At 35.9% G+C, this 17,633-nt stretch overlaps 1 protein-coding gene across 2 annotated transcripts in view; it reads left to right on the top strand.

Annotated features, from left to right (window-relative positions):
* Window positions 1–17,633, top strand: part of NECTIN3 (nectin cell adhesion molecule 3) — a 117,461-nt gene that overhangs the window by 37,924 nt on the left and 61,904 nt on the right. For both annotated transcript variants that reach the window (XM_058661852.1, XM_058661851.1), the window contains exons 3-5: window positions 2,305–2,601; window positions 5,198–5,315; window positions 13,783–13,934. In XM_058661852.1, the coding sequence (XP_058517835.1) occupies window positions 2,305–2,601; window positions 5,198–5,315; window positions 13,783–13,934 (567 nt within the window). The remainder of the gene's footprint in view (window positions 1–2,304; window positions 2,602–5,197; window positions 5,316–13,782; window positions 13,935–17,633) is intronic.

The following is a 17,633-nucleotide window of genomic DNA, read 5'->3' on the forward strand; positions in this document are numbered from 1 at the left end:
GTGAGACAATCCATTTGTAATCTGAAAAATTAAAAATGCAATCTTAATGAAATTCTGTTTTATGTCTGTGATTGGCAGACATTGGAACTTTTGACAGTACCAGCTGTAGTGTGAATATGTGGACCAGCAGAGTTTCTAAGATTGGAAATATGTTTTTTACTTTGGAAGCACATTTGGTATGACCTGTTAAAATTAAAAAAAAAAATAGAGCAACTCTATATGAGGTAAATTAGAATAACTTCTGCACAGATATACATGCTTGAGACTGCTTCTAGTGAAGTTATCTAGACCAATAGGAAACAGCCTCTGTCAACCAGTGAATAAGAAAATTGTGCATTAATTAAAACCGATGATACAGTTTTTGTGAGTCTGAGTTATTTCAGTAAGCTTCATCCTGAATTCCTAAATAAATAAATACATAAATAAATAAAAACTGAAGCAGAATGCTGTAATACGGGTCATATAAGTGCTCCAAATCATTGGTGTGGTTCTGTCAAGCTGACTGTACCAGGTCTCAAAATTCAATAAGTTTATGCTAGGCTAAATTTTGAGTTGATAATTTTGTATGGTCTGTTACTATTGTTATTAATTTCCGAGTGTTCCTTGTCAGAAAAAAAGACTTCCACCTCGGTATCTGGAGCACAAAGTTGAATCAAAGAAAAAAACACAAAAATATGTAGTTTTATTCATTCTTCCAAGGCTCACATGAAAAATTCAGTTAAAATGAAACTGTTGTGTTTATATTTGTTGCCATTACAGAACTGTAATGAGAAATAAGCCAAATTTTATTTCCAAACTTAATTTAATGGTTTCACATGGAGAAACAAATCTACATGTTAATAGAATGGGTGGTAATTGTGATGTTTAAAGTTTTTTTAAGTTTTTTTTTTAAGATGTTTTAAGTTATCCGTTGTATATGTTAGTGCATTAATGACTTTTATTGTTTTTTACAGTAATGCATTGTATATGATAGTAAGTATCTAGAAAAATATTAAGATTCCATTGAGGTGAAATGAAAAAATTAAATACAGATCAGGACAGCATTGACAAAGGTCTATTAGAAATCCTGGAACAGGAAGAAAATTTGTCATTGAGATAAAAAACGCTCAGCGCACAAAATAAACTGTATAAGAATTTATGACATGAGGTGCCAGTGTGGGCAAACTAATCCCCTGCTGCAGTGCCAGCATCTCATTAGGGTATGAGTTCTCTTTCTGCCTGTTCCACTTCCGGTCCAGCTCCCTGCATGGCCTAGAAAGCAGCAGAGGATGGCCAAAGGCCTTAGGACCTTGAACCTATGTGGGAGACTTGGAAGAAGCTCCTGGCTCCCAGCTTTGGACCCATTCTGCTCTAGCCGTTGTGGTCATTTGGGAAGTGAACCAGTGGATAGAAGAACCCTGTCTGTCTTTCCCTCTCTCTCTGAAACTCTGACTTTCAAGTAAAATAAGTAAATCATTAAAACAAAACAAAACTTAATGAAATGAGGAGTCTCTGTCATGACCTAGGAGGTAAAACTGATGCTTACAATACTGGCATCTCACTCATGTCCTGGCTACTCTACTTCTGAGCCAGCTCTGCTGATTGGGAAAAGCCGAGGAAAATGGCCCAAGGGTTTGGGCCCCTGCCACCCATGTGGGGAAACCCGCTTGAGGCTCCTGGCTTCAGTTTATCCCATCTCTGGTTGCTGCAGCCAACTGGGGAGTGAAATCAGTGGGTTTGTGTCTCCTGCCCTGTAACTGACTTTCAAATAAATAAATAAGTTTTTTTTTTAATAGAAATTTATGAAGCACTAAGGAATTTATTTAGCCAGATATGACCAGATAGATAAGGAGATATGAAGGACAGATTGAGAGATTTAATATTGTTACTTTATCCTGCTGATTTGCTTTCCTATACTAGTAGACAGGATTGGAATCTTATCTCCTAATTCCTGCTAATATTGACTGTGGGAGATAGTGGTAATTAACCATAATAGTTCGGTTGTGCTCTGCATTTGCGAGACTTACACTGAATTTCTGGCTTACAGCTTCAATTGTATCAGGTATATTGGGGAATGAACCAGTGAGTGGAAATATTTTTCATTTTTCTGTATTTGTGACTCTCAAATTTTAAAATGGCTTCTTGTTTGTCCTATCGTATCGAATGCAGTTGATATTAGCATTACCCAAAAATGTGATTGTGCGAAGATTTTTACATGTGCTTGTTAACTAAGCTTGTGAAATATGCCTAGATGTGATTTGGAAGTACATAAATATATTCTTAATTGAAATATAATTTCTTTCTTTCTTTTTTTAATTTAAACAGTTGAACCCACTGTGAGCCTGGTGAAAGGGCCTGATTCTCTAATTGATGGAGGAAATGAAACAGTAGCAGCCATTTGTATTGCAGCCACTGGAAAACCAGTTGCACGTATTGACTGGGAAGGTGATCTTGGTGAAATGGAATCCACCACTACTTCTTTTCCAAATGAAACAGCAACAATTGTTAGCCAGTACAAGCTGTTTCCAACTAGATTTGCTAGAGGAAGGCGAATTACTTGTGTTGTAAAACATCCAGCCTTAGAGAGGGATGTTCGATACTCTTTCATATTAGATATACAGTGTAAGTAAATGCTAACTTTGTTTCTGGAATTGTGCTATGTTGTAATTGTTCTTTCTTTGACATACTTGCTTATTAAAATATTATTAGTTTGAATGTTTCCGATTCACAAATTCCTGCATTTTTCTTTTTTTACTTTTTCTTTTTTTATTAATTTTCTTGGAAACATCATTCAACCAAAGCATTTTTTTAAACGAATTTTGTAGTGATGCATAAATGACTTTAAAGTTGTTTGTTTGCCAGCCACTTAAAATTATTTAACCTTCACCTCTTAACCAGCTTTGATGTAGGCTGGACTTCAGGTAGTTGTAGTAATTTCTGCTTTAAAATGGGTAATATTTGGAAACAAAACAAATGTCTGTTCTATTTAGTTGAGCTGCTAATCAGTTTTATGGATATTGCCCTTGCTGTTTTCAACGAGAATCTTGAAATCTGCTTCTTAGACACATGTTCATTTGTAAAAATCCTGTGTTTTTTCAGTATTATTTCTAGTCTAGTCCTCTTGGTCATAGTGTAAGATTCTTGCATGTGTAAATTATTTTAAGAACATCATTGGCATAATTAGTGTAAATGAGATTCAGAGTTGGTCCCCATCACAGTACTCTTTTGTATGTGTAAATATTGTGTAAATATATTGTGTATGTGTATTTATTTATTGATGTATCGACTTTCCCTTTATGTCTCAGTTTTTGATACATTTTCTGTGATTTATATAGCAGTTTCGAATATTGGGCAAGAGAAATGATGATAGTTGCTGACAGCTTCTATGATGGACAGTGAAAATTAGGCAGATTATGATAAACTTTTCTATTAAGAAAAGTTTCAGGTTCTGCTCTCATTTTCATCTCTGTTAACTTTTTCCTTTTTGTAAAATTCAGATACCAGTTCTAAGTGATGTCAATGTTTTTTTTAATGTATTTGTACACACACATATATATCCTTACTTATGTCTATCAATAATTGATATTTTCTATAATTTTTATTACTTGCTATTAGTTTGTTTGAATGCAATACTAGATTTATAGAAGTACTTTTTTTTTTCCTAAGGCAGGTCTTTTTAAATTATGGTTTAGATTTATTGGCTTGCCTCTAAAATATTCTTAGCATATTCATAGCTTATTTTTTTCCTTTAAATTGGGAACCTATAGAATATGTAGATGTTGTTCATTGAGATAGTTTTATATCTTATTCATTCCTGAGAATTTTGATGTGTTTTGGGGCATGTTTTTATTGGCTTCTCTCTCTTTTTAAAAGAGACTAGGAGTAGATGTTGGGTCCAATGATTAAGCCACTGTTTGAAATATCCATATCTCATATTAGAGTGCCTCAGTTTGAGTTCTAGCTCCCCTTCTGATTCCAGCTTCCTGTTAATGCACACCCGTGTAGTTATCAGTTACATGACTGAGCCTGAGTACCTGTGTGGGAGACCTAGATGGAGGGCACAGCACTTGGCTTTGTCCTGACCAAGCCCTGACTGTTGCAGAAATTTAGGTAGTAAATTAGCTGATGGAAGTTTTGTCTGTCTCGTTTGACTTTCAAATAAATGAAAAATTGGAGAGTAGACTGAGATAAAACTTCTTTGAAGAACATTTTTTGCCATTCCACGCATCTTGTCGATACTGAAAAGAGTTTATTTCACTTTCATTTCTTTTTGTTTTATTCAAAGGCAGAGAGAAAGAGGGAGAGAGGAGGAGAGGAGAAGAGGAGGAAGGGAAGAGAAGAGAGGAAGAGACAGAGATGTCTTCCATCTTTTGTTCTCCTCCCAAAGTATTCCCAGCAGCCAGGGTTGGAGCTGTGTGAGACCAGGAAGCCTGCCAAGTCCTTCTGGTTCTCCCAACTGGGTGACAAGTACCAGGATGCACATTACCAGGAAACTGGAAGTGCCAATGGAGCTGGGACTTGAATCCAGGAATTCCAGAATGGGCTGCTGGTGTCTCAAGTGATGTCTTGACCACTGTACAGATACCTGCCCTGCAGCACATTTTAGTGGTATTTATGGTATGCAAGCATTCCCTTTTTAAAGTTGGTAAGGTAATGCTACCTACCTTACAGTGTAACTGTTAACAGTTTTTGGTTTGTTTTGAAAAAAGCTTCTGTCACAGAGTGCAGGGCTGATTGGTCTCTTTCGTTTGCTCATAAGTTGTTTACTAGTGTTCCGTGTAGTCTGCATCAGCATGTGCATATACTTGATGCTTTTAGAGACACCTTTCAGGGTTTCCCCCACCAGTATTTCCAGTCTAAGTTCTTTTTTCTTCTCTTAACTTACTATTTTCTTTTTCTTTTTTTTTTTTTTGGCTCTCACATAGATCTTTTAAACATTTATTAAATATTTTAAAATATCATTTCCACATTACTGTTGGAATATAGATTTTTATGAATACGGAATCTATGTTTACCAAATGCCTAAAATAGTTTCTGCTGCTTTGTTGAAACTAAACAAAACAGTGGATGAGTTATGCCTTTGAAGCTATAGTTCATGGATATACATTAACATTCCTGGTAGATACAGAGAATTGCTCATTCAGTGTATACATGCTAAAATATTTTTGGGTGCATTTCATTGGGTAATCATTTGACCTGTCATGGATTTATTTTCTAGATGCTCCTGAAGTTTCAGTAACAGGATATGATGGAAATTGGTTTGTGGGAAGAAAGGGTGTTAATCTGAAGTGTAATGCTGATGCTAATCCACCACCCTTCAAATCTGTGTGGAGCAGGTAAAGTTATGTACTTCCAAACAAAATATTTTAAAGTGAAACATATTCTTAAGTGCATATTCAAAATGTTTTATTTGTGTAGTAAATGATTGTAAAAACAGCTGGGAAATTTAACCAAATAAAAGATTTTTGAAGTGTTTTCCTGTCCTGGCTTTCCTATCATCCTACTCCTTCAGATCTACTCCTCAGAAGATATGTTAATAATTTTAACAGTCTTCTGATGATGTGGTAAATTGTTACTTTTTGAGTTACCAGTTTTCAACACTGTGACATCTTAGATATATGAATAATTAATTTTTATGGACTGGTTCACCTACAGACGAATCCATACACACATTCTAATCCTTCGTAATCTGAGTGAAGGTAACAGTGTTTAATAACTATTTGTCTCCATATGACAGGCTAATACTCTGTAGGGGAAGCTCAGTAGTACACCAGAATTCTGTTTTCTGTTGTTTTCCCAGGAAGCTAGTATTTTGCAATTGTAGCATATTAGTTGTTTGTCCTTAATTATCTTTATCCATGACTTTTTAAACTTACACTGAAGTTGTTGTTCATGCCACTCTGTTTATAGATCATTTTTAGTCTTGAGACTTGTATTTATCAAACTTAGATAGCAATTTACTCTTTCCGCTTTCCCCATTCACATTACTACAGCTCGTATTTATTTTAAAATATCCTTTAAGTGTTTCTTAACTTGTTTTCTTGATGTAAAAAAAAAGTGAAAACAAAAAAATTACCATTAACTCAATGATTTAATAAGGAAAGTTGAAAGATAATTCTACTTTATTCTATCATCTCCTTATTCTCTATAATGTCTCTCTACTGTAACAAGTACATTTTTTTGAATCTAGAGATATTAGAATCACGATCATACTGTTTTTTCTTTATATTATCTGTAATTACCTAAGTTTACTTTTTTCTTTTTTTGTTTTGATTCTACCTTTCATTTTGTAGATAATTCTTTTTTTTTTAAAGATTTGTTTTTATTACAAAGTCAGATATACAGAGAGAGGAGGAGAGACAGATAGGAAGATCTTCCGTCCAATGATTTACTCTCCAAGTGAGCCTCAACGGGCCAGTGCTGCACCAATCCGAAGCCAGGATCCTGGAATCTCTTCCAGGTCTCCCACGCAGGTGCAGGGTCCCAATGCATTGGGCCATCCTCGACTGCTTTCCCAGGCCACAAGCAGGGAGCTGAATGGGAAGTGGAGCTGCCGGGATTAGAACCGGCACCCATATGGGATCCCGGGGCGTTCAAGGCGAGGACTTTAGCTGCTAGGCCATGCTGCCGGGCCCATTTTGTAGATAATTTTTAATTTTCTTAATTGTCTAGTCATTTTACAGTGAGGAATTAAGATAAAATGCTCAGTCGAAACTCAAAAGGATGAGAAGTACTCAGTAGTATGTTCTTTTGGAGTCATCCAGTAGAGAAGTAGTTTCCTTAACAAATCTCTAATGGAAGAATTACAGTCTTATCTTCATGACATTCAGTTCCCTTAATTAACCTTTATTATTTTGCTGAGAAATAAAGACTTAGCCTTTATATAGAATTGTGAGAAATCTGTTGGTTTGTTTTATAATTCAACTAATCCTGTTTCTATCCTTCTACCTCATGTTGATCTTTTGCAGTATGGTGAGGGAAATTCTAAACCTTTACTGTGTTCTTGGTACTAAATTGGCTGCTTTCTCATTAAACTCTTCAGGCTATTATAAAGCTTTGCAGCTTTGGGACAATTGACATTTTAGTCTGAATTGTTCTTTTGTGGTGGGTAGTTTTGTGAAGTGTAATATGTTTAACTATATCATGGCTGATCTCTGTAGAGTCAAAACCACCAATTGTTTGTCTCATGGAAACCAAAGATCTTTTCAGATATGCTAGATATTCCTTAGAGATAAAATCACATAGAAAAACATTGGTCTAGGTGGACTGGCATTCTGGCTTAGTCAGTGCATCAAACTACCTGTTGGGATGCTTCATTTCATATCACAATACCACATCCAAAGGCAAATGTGGAGAACATCTCAATAAAACATAAGACGTGCAAATCAAACAGTGAGAAACTCAATGCTAAAATGACAGCACCAAATCTTTACCTGTCAATATCAACCATGAACATAAGTGGCTAAAATAATCAAACAAAAGACATAGATTAACTGGGTCAAAAAACAGGCCCATCTATCTGTTGTCTACGACAGACACGCTTCACCAAGAATGATGTGCAGAAACTGAAAGTGAAAGAATGGAAAAGGATAGTCCAGACAAATGGAAAGGAAAAGTAACCTGATATATAGATTTGAGATGGGCAGACATTTCACAAAAGAACAAACCCAAATGGCAAACAAGCATATGAAAAAATGCTCCAGTTCCCTGGCAATAAGGGAAATCCAAATGAAGACAACAATGAGGTACCACCTAACTCCAGTAAGGATGGCACACATACATAATACCACCAACACTTGCTGGCGAGGATGTGGGGAAAAGGGAACCCTTCTCCACTGCTGGTGGGACTGCAGACTTGTACAGCCTCTATGGGAATCAGTTTGGCGAATACTGAAACAACTGAAAATCAGCATACCATATGATCCAGCAATAGCACTCCTTGGGATATATCCAAAACATCTCCTACACAAGAAACCAACATGCACGCCTATGTTCATAGCAGCACAATCTACAATCGCAAAAACCTGGAAGCAACCAAAATGCCCATCAATAGAAGACTGGATAAGAAAGCTGTGGGTTATCTACTCTATGGAATACTACTCAGCTATTAAAAAAAACGAAATGCAGTTCTTTGTGGTCAAATGGGCCCGACTGGAATCCATCATGCTAAGAGAAATGAACCAATCCTAAAAGGTTAAATACCACATGTTTGCCTTAATCTGAGATGAAAAGATGATAACTTGGAAGATAGTACCTGTGTATTGTAATATTAGTGCAATCTCTAAGAACTTGTATCCAATGCAATAAGATAACGTGATATAATCTATAAACCAACAATTAATGTCAGAATACTTAAGATCTACATCGAAAAACTGTAAAACCTACTATACCCTCAATACGCTATGTTTACCTGTAATAGGGAGGGAGTGCAGGGAAATCTTTCAGGACCATAAAAAGAGTGAGAAAAAAGTACAATATAGCCTATCAAGATCAAATCTGGTAATTCATAGACAACAGACTCAGCGGCACTAAACAACAATAAAACTACTATACCAATTCATGAGGGGGGAATCAGGTGCGATCCTGACAGCCTCTTAACAGGAGGTCATGTGCGTGGAGCAGGGGGGCACTCCAGAGTGGAGCAGGTGGTAAGGAGGAAGCTTGGATCCCAACCATGAAGACTCCCAGACCTTCACCACAAACTTGATACGAGCAACAAGGACTATACCCCAACTGCCAAGGAGGCCACAGGGAATTGAATGCCCTCGGAGGCCGAGTACTCTGAGGTCACCCACCCCCAACCGGAGCTTCCCCAGGGGATGGAAGAAGTCCAAACACTACCGTACAGAAACCAACGTCATTGGAAAGACAACCAGAAGCCCTGAGCAGTTTGCAGACACAGAAGAACAATAAATGTCCTTCGGGACCAGGGAGGAGAGCTTTCTCTGGTCCGAGCCTGGCTCCACCTCTGGACTCCCGCCCTCCCTTGCAATGACCATCGGGATCGCTTCGAAAACCCCTTACAGCAAACAAACAATCATACAAACTAAAAAAAAAAACCTAAAATAAATAGACAAACAATAGAAAGTAGAGCTTGAAATCTGACAGGAAAGAGCTGGCGTGGATTGGCTCATGCCTCGTTGGGTGGGACACAAAGATTAGTTACTCCTCACCATGGTGTTGAGGATTTTCCTGCACACCCCCCCCCCCCAAAAAAAAGTTCCGCACCTAAAATGTCGACAAATATCTTGTTAGAGTTACAAGCCAGTCTAGATTATCCTAAAATCTGCCAAGATCAGCAAAATTATACTTCAACACAACAAAAGGCTAAATACTAAAATGAAATAGACACGAGACAGCTGAATGGTACCTTATAGCCATTTTAAGGTATATAGCAGCCGGTCCTGTATATAAACTAAAATTGAAATGTCAATGAGCTAATCAGAGGTGGTGGTTAGGACGTGCTTTTTTTTTTTTTTTTAACATACTTGTTACTCAAAACCATGTCAATTCCATAATATTGCAAATTGCTGTTGATGTTATATTGGGACTCTTAATTGACTGTGATGATATTCTACCAGCTGTAACTTCAGACCAGAAATGGTCTCCCCAAGAAACTGTTCAACCCATCTGGACAATAAGTAGCTGGACTCTATGCTTGGTATATGTTTGCAAGGAAAGAATCTTGATTGAATTTGAACTGTAATACTGCATCAAGGTGGAGGAATCCACCTGGGGGGAGGGGAGGGCGAGGGGTGGGGGGATTCCCAGAGCCTATGAAACTGTCACATAATGCAAAATAATTAATAAAAAGAAATGACAGGAAGGAAGGCAATCCTTCCAAGCTCTTTCTACGAAGTCAGCATTGCCTTAATATGAATAGAGACACAATACAGATAGACAGGATAGGTAAGAAAGAGAACTATGGACAAATATCCCTGACGAACTTGGATGCAAAATGCCTTCAGGAAAGTACTAGCTAACAGAATCCAACAGTACAACAAACAGATGTAGAGATGTGGGAGACCTCTTTGTTGTAAATTATAAAACATTAAAAAAAAGAGAAGACATTAAATGATGAAGAAATTGACCATGTTCCTTGATTGGTAAAATTAGTATAATCAAAATATCCATGTTATTGAAAGTGATATCCAGATTCAGTGGACAATTGGATTGTAGCCTGCCCAAAGTAAGAAGCAAATCCTAAAAGAACCTGTCATCTCATACAAAAATCAGCTCTAAATAGATCAAGGAAGTAAATCTGCACCCAGAAACCATCAAATTATTAAAGGGAAATATAGGAACCACTCTACGAGACAGAGGCATTGGGAAAGACTGCTTAGAAAAGTAACCTAAAGCACAGGCAGTTAAGGCCAAAATAAACAACTGGGACTACATCAATTAAGAAGCTGCTGTCTAGCAAAGGAAACAGTTAACAAAGCTAAGAGGCAACCAACAGAATGGGAGAAAATCTTTGCACACTACACAACCGATAGTGGACTGATATTCAGGATTAACAAAGAGCTTCAGAAATTCAATGACAGCACATCAAGCCACGCTATGAAGAAATGGGTGAAGGAAATGAGCAGGCATTTTTCAAAAGAACAAATTGAAATGGCTAATAGACATATGGAAAATGCTTAGGCTCCCTAGTTATCAGGAATATAGAAGTAAAAACCACATTGAGTTTCCACCTAACTCCAGTGAGATCGGCCTATATTCAAAACTCTACTGACAATGCCTGCTTTTGTAGTTATGAGGATCATGGTATTCTGCTCCGGTTTTGGTGGGAGTGTATGCCAGTGCAACTATATGGAATTCATTATGGAGAGTGCCAAGACAACTGAGAATTGATCTTCCCTGTGACTGTTATCTGACTCCTGGGAATATATCCATAGAAAGTGAAATCTGCAAAAGCAGAATGGACCTACAACCCTATACTTACAGCAGCACTGTCTACAGTAGCAAATACATGGGAACAATACATATGCTTGTCTAAAGAAGAATGGGGTATGAAAATGCGGTGTTTCTACTACATGGAATACTACTTAGCTATTGAAAATAATAAAAACCCACCATTTACAATAAAATGGTTCCAGTTACAGAGACAATTATGCTCAGTGAATAAGCCAATCCTTTTTTTTTTTTTTTAAAGATTTGTTTATTTTTATTGGAAATTCAGATAAACAGAGAGGAGGAGAGACAGAAAGATCTTCCGTCCGATGATTCACTCCCCAAGTGACCACAATGGGCAGAGCTGAGCTGATCCAAAGCCTGGAACCAGGAGCTTCTTCTGGGTCTCCCATACAGGTGCGGGGTCCCAAGGCTTTGAGCCGTCCTCATCTGCTTTTGCAGGCCAGATGCAGGGAGCTGGATGGGAAGCAGGGCTGCAGGGGTTAGAACTGGTGTCCATATGGGATCCTGGCACGTTCAAGGTGAGGACTTTAACCGTTATGCTACCTCGGCAGGCCCTACAGTTCTAGATTCTTATCCCAGAATCAACATATTTGTTTTTTCAGTAAGTAACTTAATCCTTCCATTTCTTGGTTTTGTTATCAGTATTAAAGTATCAATGAGTTTTTGTAATGGTGTAGAGAGTGAACATATTTCTATAAGAATATAAATGATATTTGGCAAAACCATTTGTTGTGTATTTGCTATGATATTTAAATTTTCTCGGCTTTTAACAACCATGTTCGAGATTTTTTTTAAAAGATTTTCGACCCGAAATACAGAAGTATTTAAGACTGTATTGTTCATAATCATCATCCATAGAGTTCATGTTTTAAAAGGAGTCACTTGCAAAATGTTTTCTTTTTGAAATTTTTATAACCAGCTTGAGTTCTTCTGTATTTTAAACCACGTGAGAGTGTTATCTTTATCCTTTAATGCTGTTAAACAAAAATATAAGTTGAGCACCCCAAATCCAGAAAACCAAAGTTTATAGTATTCCTAAGTTCAAAACTATTTCATCATTGAGATGCTCCAAAATTTTGTTGGTAAAGTCTATGAAAATATCTCCAAATCTAAAACAGGGACACCTGTAATCTCTCCCAAGCATTTCAGACAAGGAAAATTTCACTTGTTTTAGTAACTCCAAAAGTTTTTACTTACTTTTTTTTCCCCTCTGGTATCCCTTGTGCAAGACTAAGTCATTCTGCCTATTTCTATTTTGGCTGTTGCTCTCTTTGTAATGACTTTTTGATCTCCTATTTACATCAAGATCAGGATCTAATCATTATTCTGCATTCCAGCAACATCAATAGAGCAAAGTAGCACAAATAGTAAATGCTTTGTAGTTAAAATAATCAGTGAGTGAGTGAACTTGGAGAAATCTGTGGAGGCCATGCCATGACAAATAGACACATTTAGTTGACTTTTTATCCTCTTAAAAGTAATTTGTGTAATTTAAAAGCAGGTTATAAGGTAGATTCTTCTTAGTGTTTTGATATACACAGGCTGCAGGTGATTTTTGTCTTAGTTTCATTTCAGTGAATGACTTTAAGGTTTTTGTGGTGAAACTTGTATGACAAGTGATCATTTATAACACTAGATGCAGGATCTCTTAGCCAAAATTCTTTATACCACATGGTGCTGTGCCTTAGTTTTATAAATAGCTTACAAATAAAACTATTGATAAGAAAAGCTTTCTGGGTTCTTTAGAAGCGATCTTTACGTGAGATATGGTATAAATTTGCTTTAGTATGAAATGCTGCTCTATATGCTAAAGCACATATTTAAATGTGATTTTTTAATTATGGAATTATGATTATAACCTATAAAAATACATAATTCTGATTTTTTCTTTGATATTTAATTATGCCTTCAAAAGATCTATTTGCTAACTTGCTGTTTTCTGAAAATACTTTTAATCATACTTCTTCTCTATCTCATCCTATAATGTTACCCGGCCTTCACTTACATAGATTAATATTTTGAAAGAATATCGAGATGGTGGGCATTTGGCTTTGTGGTTCAGTGAAGATACCCACAGTGTATAATAGAGAAGCTGGCTTCGATTCCTAGTTCCAGCTGTGTGTTAAGTGCTGACTCTGCAGGCAGTGGTGATAGCTCAGGTGGTTGGTTTCCCTCCTCCTATTTGGAAGACCTAGATTGTTTTCCTAAGTCCTGCCATTCGCCATGACCTTAGCCCATGCCACTTCATTGGGGCAATTTGGAGGGCGAACCTAAGCTCCCCTTCTCTCTCGTCTCTCTTCTCTCCTATTTTCCCCTTCAATAGATTTTAGAAAAATGACTACCTATAAAAAATATTTCTGGGCCCGGCGGCGTGGCCTAGCAGCTAAAGTCCTCGCCTTGAAAGCCCCGGGATCCCATATGGGCGCCGGTTCTAATCCCGGCAGCTCCACTTCCCATCCAGCTCCCTGCTTGTGGCCTGGGAAAGCAGTCGAGGACGGCCCAAAGCTTTGGGACACTGCACCCTCGTGGGAGACTTGGAAGAGGTTCCTGGTTCCCGGCTTCGGATCGGCGCGCACCGGCCCGTTGCAGCTCACTTGGGGAGTGAATCATTGGACGGAAGATCTTCCTCTCTGTCTCTCCACCTCTCTGTATATCTGGCTGTAATAAAATGAATAAATCTTTAAAAAAAAATATTTCTTACTGGATTTTAATGTTTTAAATTGTCTATTAAAGGGTAACTATATTAATCTGGCTTTTATTTCATAATGAATTCTATCTAAAAGGTACAAGTTCTTTTCATAAAATCTTTTGTGTAATATTTTAAATAGTTGATAGTAAATACAGTCTGAAAATATTGAAAATAATTTCATGCTTTTTAAAATTTAGGTTGGATGGACAGTGGCCTGATGGTTTATTGGCTTCAGACAATACTCTTCATTTTGTCCATCCACTGACTTTCAATTATTCTGGTGTTTACGTTTGTAAAGTGACCAATTCTCTTGGTCAGAGAAGTGATCAAAAAATCATCTACATTTCAGGTAAGTTACTATCTACTTGAGAAATTAATTACTTAAAATATTCCTGTAATAACTGTATAACTTTAAGTAGTAATTGACACAAAGAGGTTTGTCAGTACGAGATTTTTCAAATTAAACAGATGCCATAAAGAACTCTATCTGAAATACTCACATAATGGCCATGCCGTTATTTAAATAAATGTAAAAATGGATACACAGGAAGTTTGTACACATTTTAATATTTATATGTGTGGGTAATTTTTCAGTTAATATTTGATATTCTTTTTATAAGTCACATGGCTTTCTAGACATTTTTATTTCTTGACAGTAAGAGCAAAAGTTCCCCATCCCCTGCCTTTCAAGGCTACACTATACAGGATTTCTGCTGAAAAAAAGTGCGATATTAACTTGATTTATTGAGAAACATTATATGCTCCAAAAAGGATTTCACCATAAGGGGATACTGAAAAGTGAGAGTACTGTTGAAAATATTTTAATAAAATAAAATTAAAGATATTTGTTAATTTGAATCCTTAGGTTCTTAAACTGACCTCACAGTTTAGCAGTTTGTTTTGTTTTATTCAGCACTGTATACTCAGCAATTGGCTTAGTGTCTAGTACATGATAACTCAGCTTTTTGCATGAATGTAGAGAGTAGAGTTGTATGTTTCCTTAGCCTTTCCTGCTACTAGCAGTAGTTGTAGAAATCTGAAGGAGATTAAATATTAATATATTAGTCTTTCTCTGCTCCCATAGAAGATAAGCTTCAGGAAGTTAATATTTAAAGTATGTTTCTGTAAGGGCTGTTTACTTTTTGTTGTACAGTTTGTCGTGGGATATGATTAATAAATCTTAGTCCCAATGTTTTAGTTATGTAATCCTTTAAATATGAAGGCTCAATTTGAATACTCAAAGATACTGACTGCTGTTAATCTAAGTTTATATCTTTTACCATCCTGGGAGAACTTGCCTGACTCATGATATTTGTCATTTGGAAGTCAGTATATTCATACTGTTGCTGCTACTTTGTTCTCACCCATCAGCAACTGTTCATTCACAACAGGTTATTTTAATCCATCACTTTGAATCTCATTCTCCTTTAATCTGGCATCAGATGAGCAGCCAGAGCAATTCTTCTAAAGGTTATGTCACTCCTTTTCTCAAAAGAATCATTTATTTTCTACCATGAAAACCAATTTTGTATGCAGTGGTTTATGAGACTCTGCACATGCTCTGGCTCCAGGTTACCACCCCCTGAACTAATTTCTTGCTGCATGGTGCATGCTTACATCTGCAGCCATACTTGATTCCATGTTTTTTGAATGCAACAGATTTCTACCTTAGAGGTCGTTGTATTTGGCTGCATTCCATCCTGAAATGCTCTTCATTAAGGGATCCTCCTAGTACTTTGCCTCATCTATTTGAGATCTTTGTTAAATTATTACCTTTGCTGGTGAGATCTTCTGTCTTCCTTATTGTATATAATATCTCAACCTGTTTTATTACATTCCACCTTCCCTTTATGCCTTATTTTGTAACTTAAGTGTGCTCTGCCATTTTTGCTTAATTCTTCGAAGAACTTTGTGTAGTAACCCAGATGCAAGGTTGTTTCTGAAATGACTATAATAAAACTTTGTAGGTTCTAGCTGTATAAGAGACTGTAATTCTCACAGAGTGAATAAATTGTGAATTTAATCATTAGAAGGAAGTGTGTTCTTTTTCCCCTAGGTATTTTTTCCTCAGTGTTAAAATAGACATTTAAAAATTTTAGGAGTGAATTTTTAAAAGCATATTTACGTTAAGTGTATTTTATGACTCAGGGCAGACTTTACAATTCTGAATGAAAATGTTCACCACTTTGACGAACATATGATTTTGGATAAAACATCATGGATTGAAGTTCAAAGTCAGTGGTTGGGTTATATTATGGTGTAGTATCACTCATGGGGGGGATAGTGGATCTTTATTTTCAGCACTAAGTGCTGGAAATTGAATTTTTCTGATTTGCTTTCAGTGTGCATTTTTCCCTTAGTAATACTTGTCATTTCTCTTTGAAAATAGAGAAAGCAGATTTTTACATGTCTAATGGTCCACGTCTAAGCTTTGTGTTAACTGTTTAAAACTTGAACTTTAAATTTTATTGATTGTAGAATCAAGACAGCATAAAACTGTAAGAAACCATAATTAGCAATTGTTAAACTTTCAAATGTTTGGTTTTACATTTGTTAACAGTACAGAGAAAGTGTATACGAAAAGGAAAGCAGTACATGTAGTTTTGATGCAATCATTATTGGGCTAAAAATGTGATTTTGTAGTATAGGTGCCATTCTATTTGTGTTTCTACTTGGCAGAACTCCTTAGTTGGAAAATAAAACAAGTTCATGTTTATTAGAACAGTCTACCAGAGTTCATTTTTCATTTGTCAATTATGTACTAGTTCATTACATATTCAGCAAAGAATATAAAAAAAAGTCTGACTGAAATTGATAAAGTATGTTGTGGAGGATTTGAACTAATAATAATACTTGCTGATTACAAAATAATCCTACCTTCTTGCATAAATTGTTGACTGTCATTCTAAATCAGAAAACAGTAACAAGTATCTCAGTGAGTTTTTTATTTTTAGGTCCATTGTTTCCAATGGAGAATAATTAAAGTAGAATTATTAATATTAGTTCCTTAGGTTACACTGTGGTTTAATCTTTGTTCCCCCCAGCTTTTAGTGTAAGAATCATCGTAACTTTTTAGGTCTGTTATGGGGATTGCTGAACAAAAAGCTAACAAATGCCAACTGATTGCAGATCCTGTACATGGAATGATGGTTAAGAGAACAGGCTACATATTAGCTTCATATTAATAGTAAATACTTTACCCAAGGAAGAAACCACTGGTCAGTGACCAAGGAATGATGGATTTTAGAAGGAAGGAGAACAGGATTCATAGTTCATTCTTTGAATAGGAATTATAGTGCTGTTTATTGTTAATAAAATTATAATTGCTAGACAGGCATGTATTAGTAAAAAGTTAAACTCTGAAATCAGACTAGACTTGAGTTCCATCTCTACCTTTCCCCATGACTTGATCAAGTTATTTAAGATCTGGTAGTTGAAAATTTCTAGAACCAGTAAAGTAAAATAATGAAAGATTTTTAAGTAGTAGGGTTTTATAAGCTATTTTTTTATAAAAGCTGTATTTTGTTAAATCTGAAAAGAATAGCAGACATTTATTTGTGTTCACAGAAAGAATCTTAAAGCAGAAATAAGAAATATCACTTTTTTCTAAGATACTTGGTAAAAATGTTTAACTGTGTATCTTAGACTGGTAAGAGCTCATGCATATGCATTGTTCTGAAAAAAAGACCACCATATCAAGAGTTATCCAAAATCCAAAAATCTTACATAAAAATGTACAAATTGTGTTTTACTTCTTTTATTTAATGTACTGTGTCAGCTTATTGTAGCATTTTTTCTTTTGAAGAATCATTGTAAAGATGACAGCCTTTAAAACTTGACTTTCCTACTAATTCTACCCCTTTAAACTATAAATTATTGTATTTTTATAAATGATTTAATTTTAGTGTGCTTTTCAATATGAAAATGGATCATTTCAGGCTTTACTTATTTTAAACTACAATTGACCCTTCAGTTCCACAAGTTGTTTTCTTCAAAATAAATATATTCAGTTAATAGTAAAATTCATTAAATTAAAATCCTTTCTTGA

Source organism: Ochotona princeps, chromosome 3, assembly GCF_030435755.1.
Source record: "Ochotona princeps isolate mOchPri1 chromosome 3, mOchPri1.hap1, whole genome shotgun sequence".
In the NCBI taxonomy this organism is placed as follows: Eukaryota; Metazoa; Chordata; class Mammalia; order Lagomorpha; family Ochotonidae; genus Ochotona; species Ochotona princeps.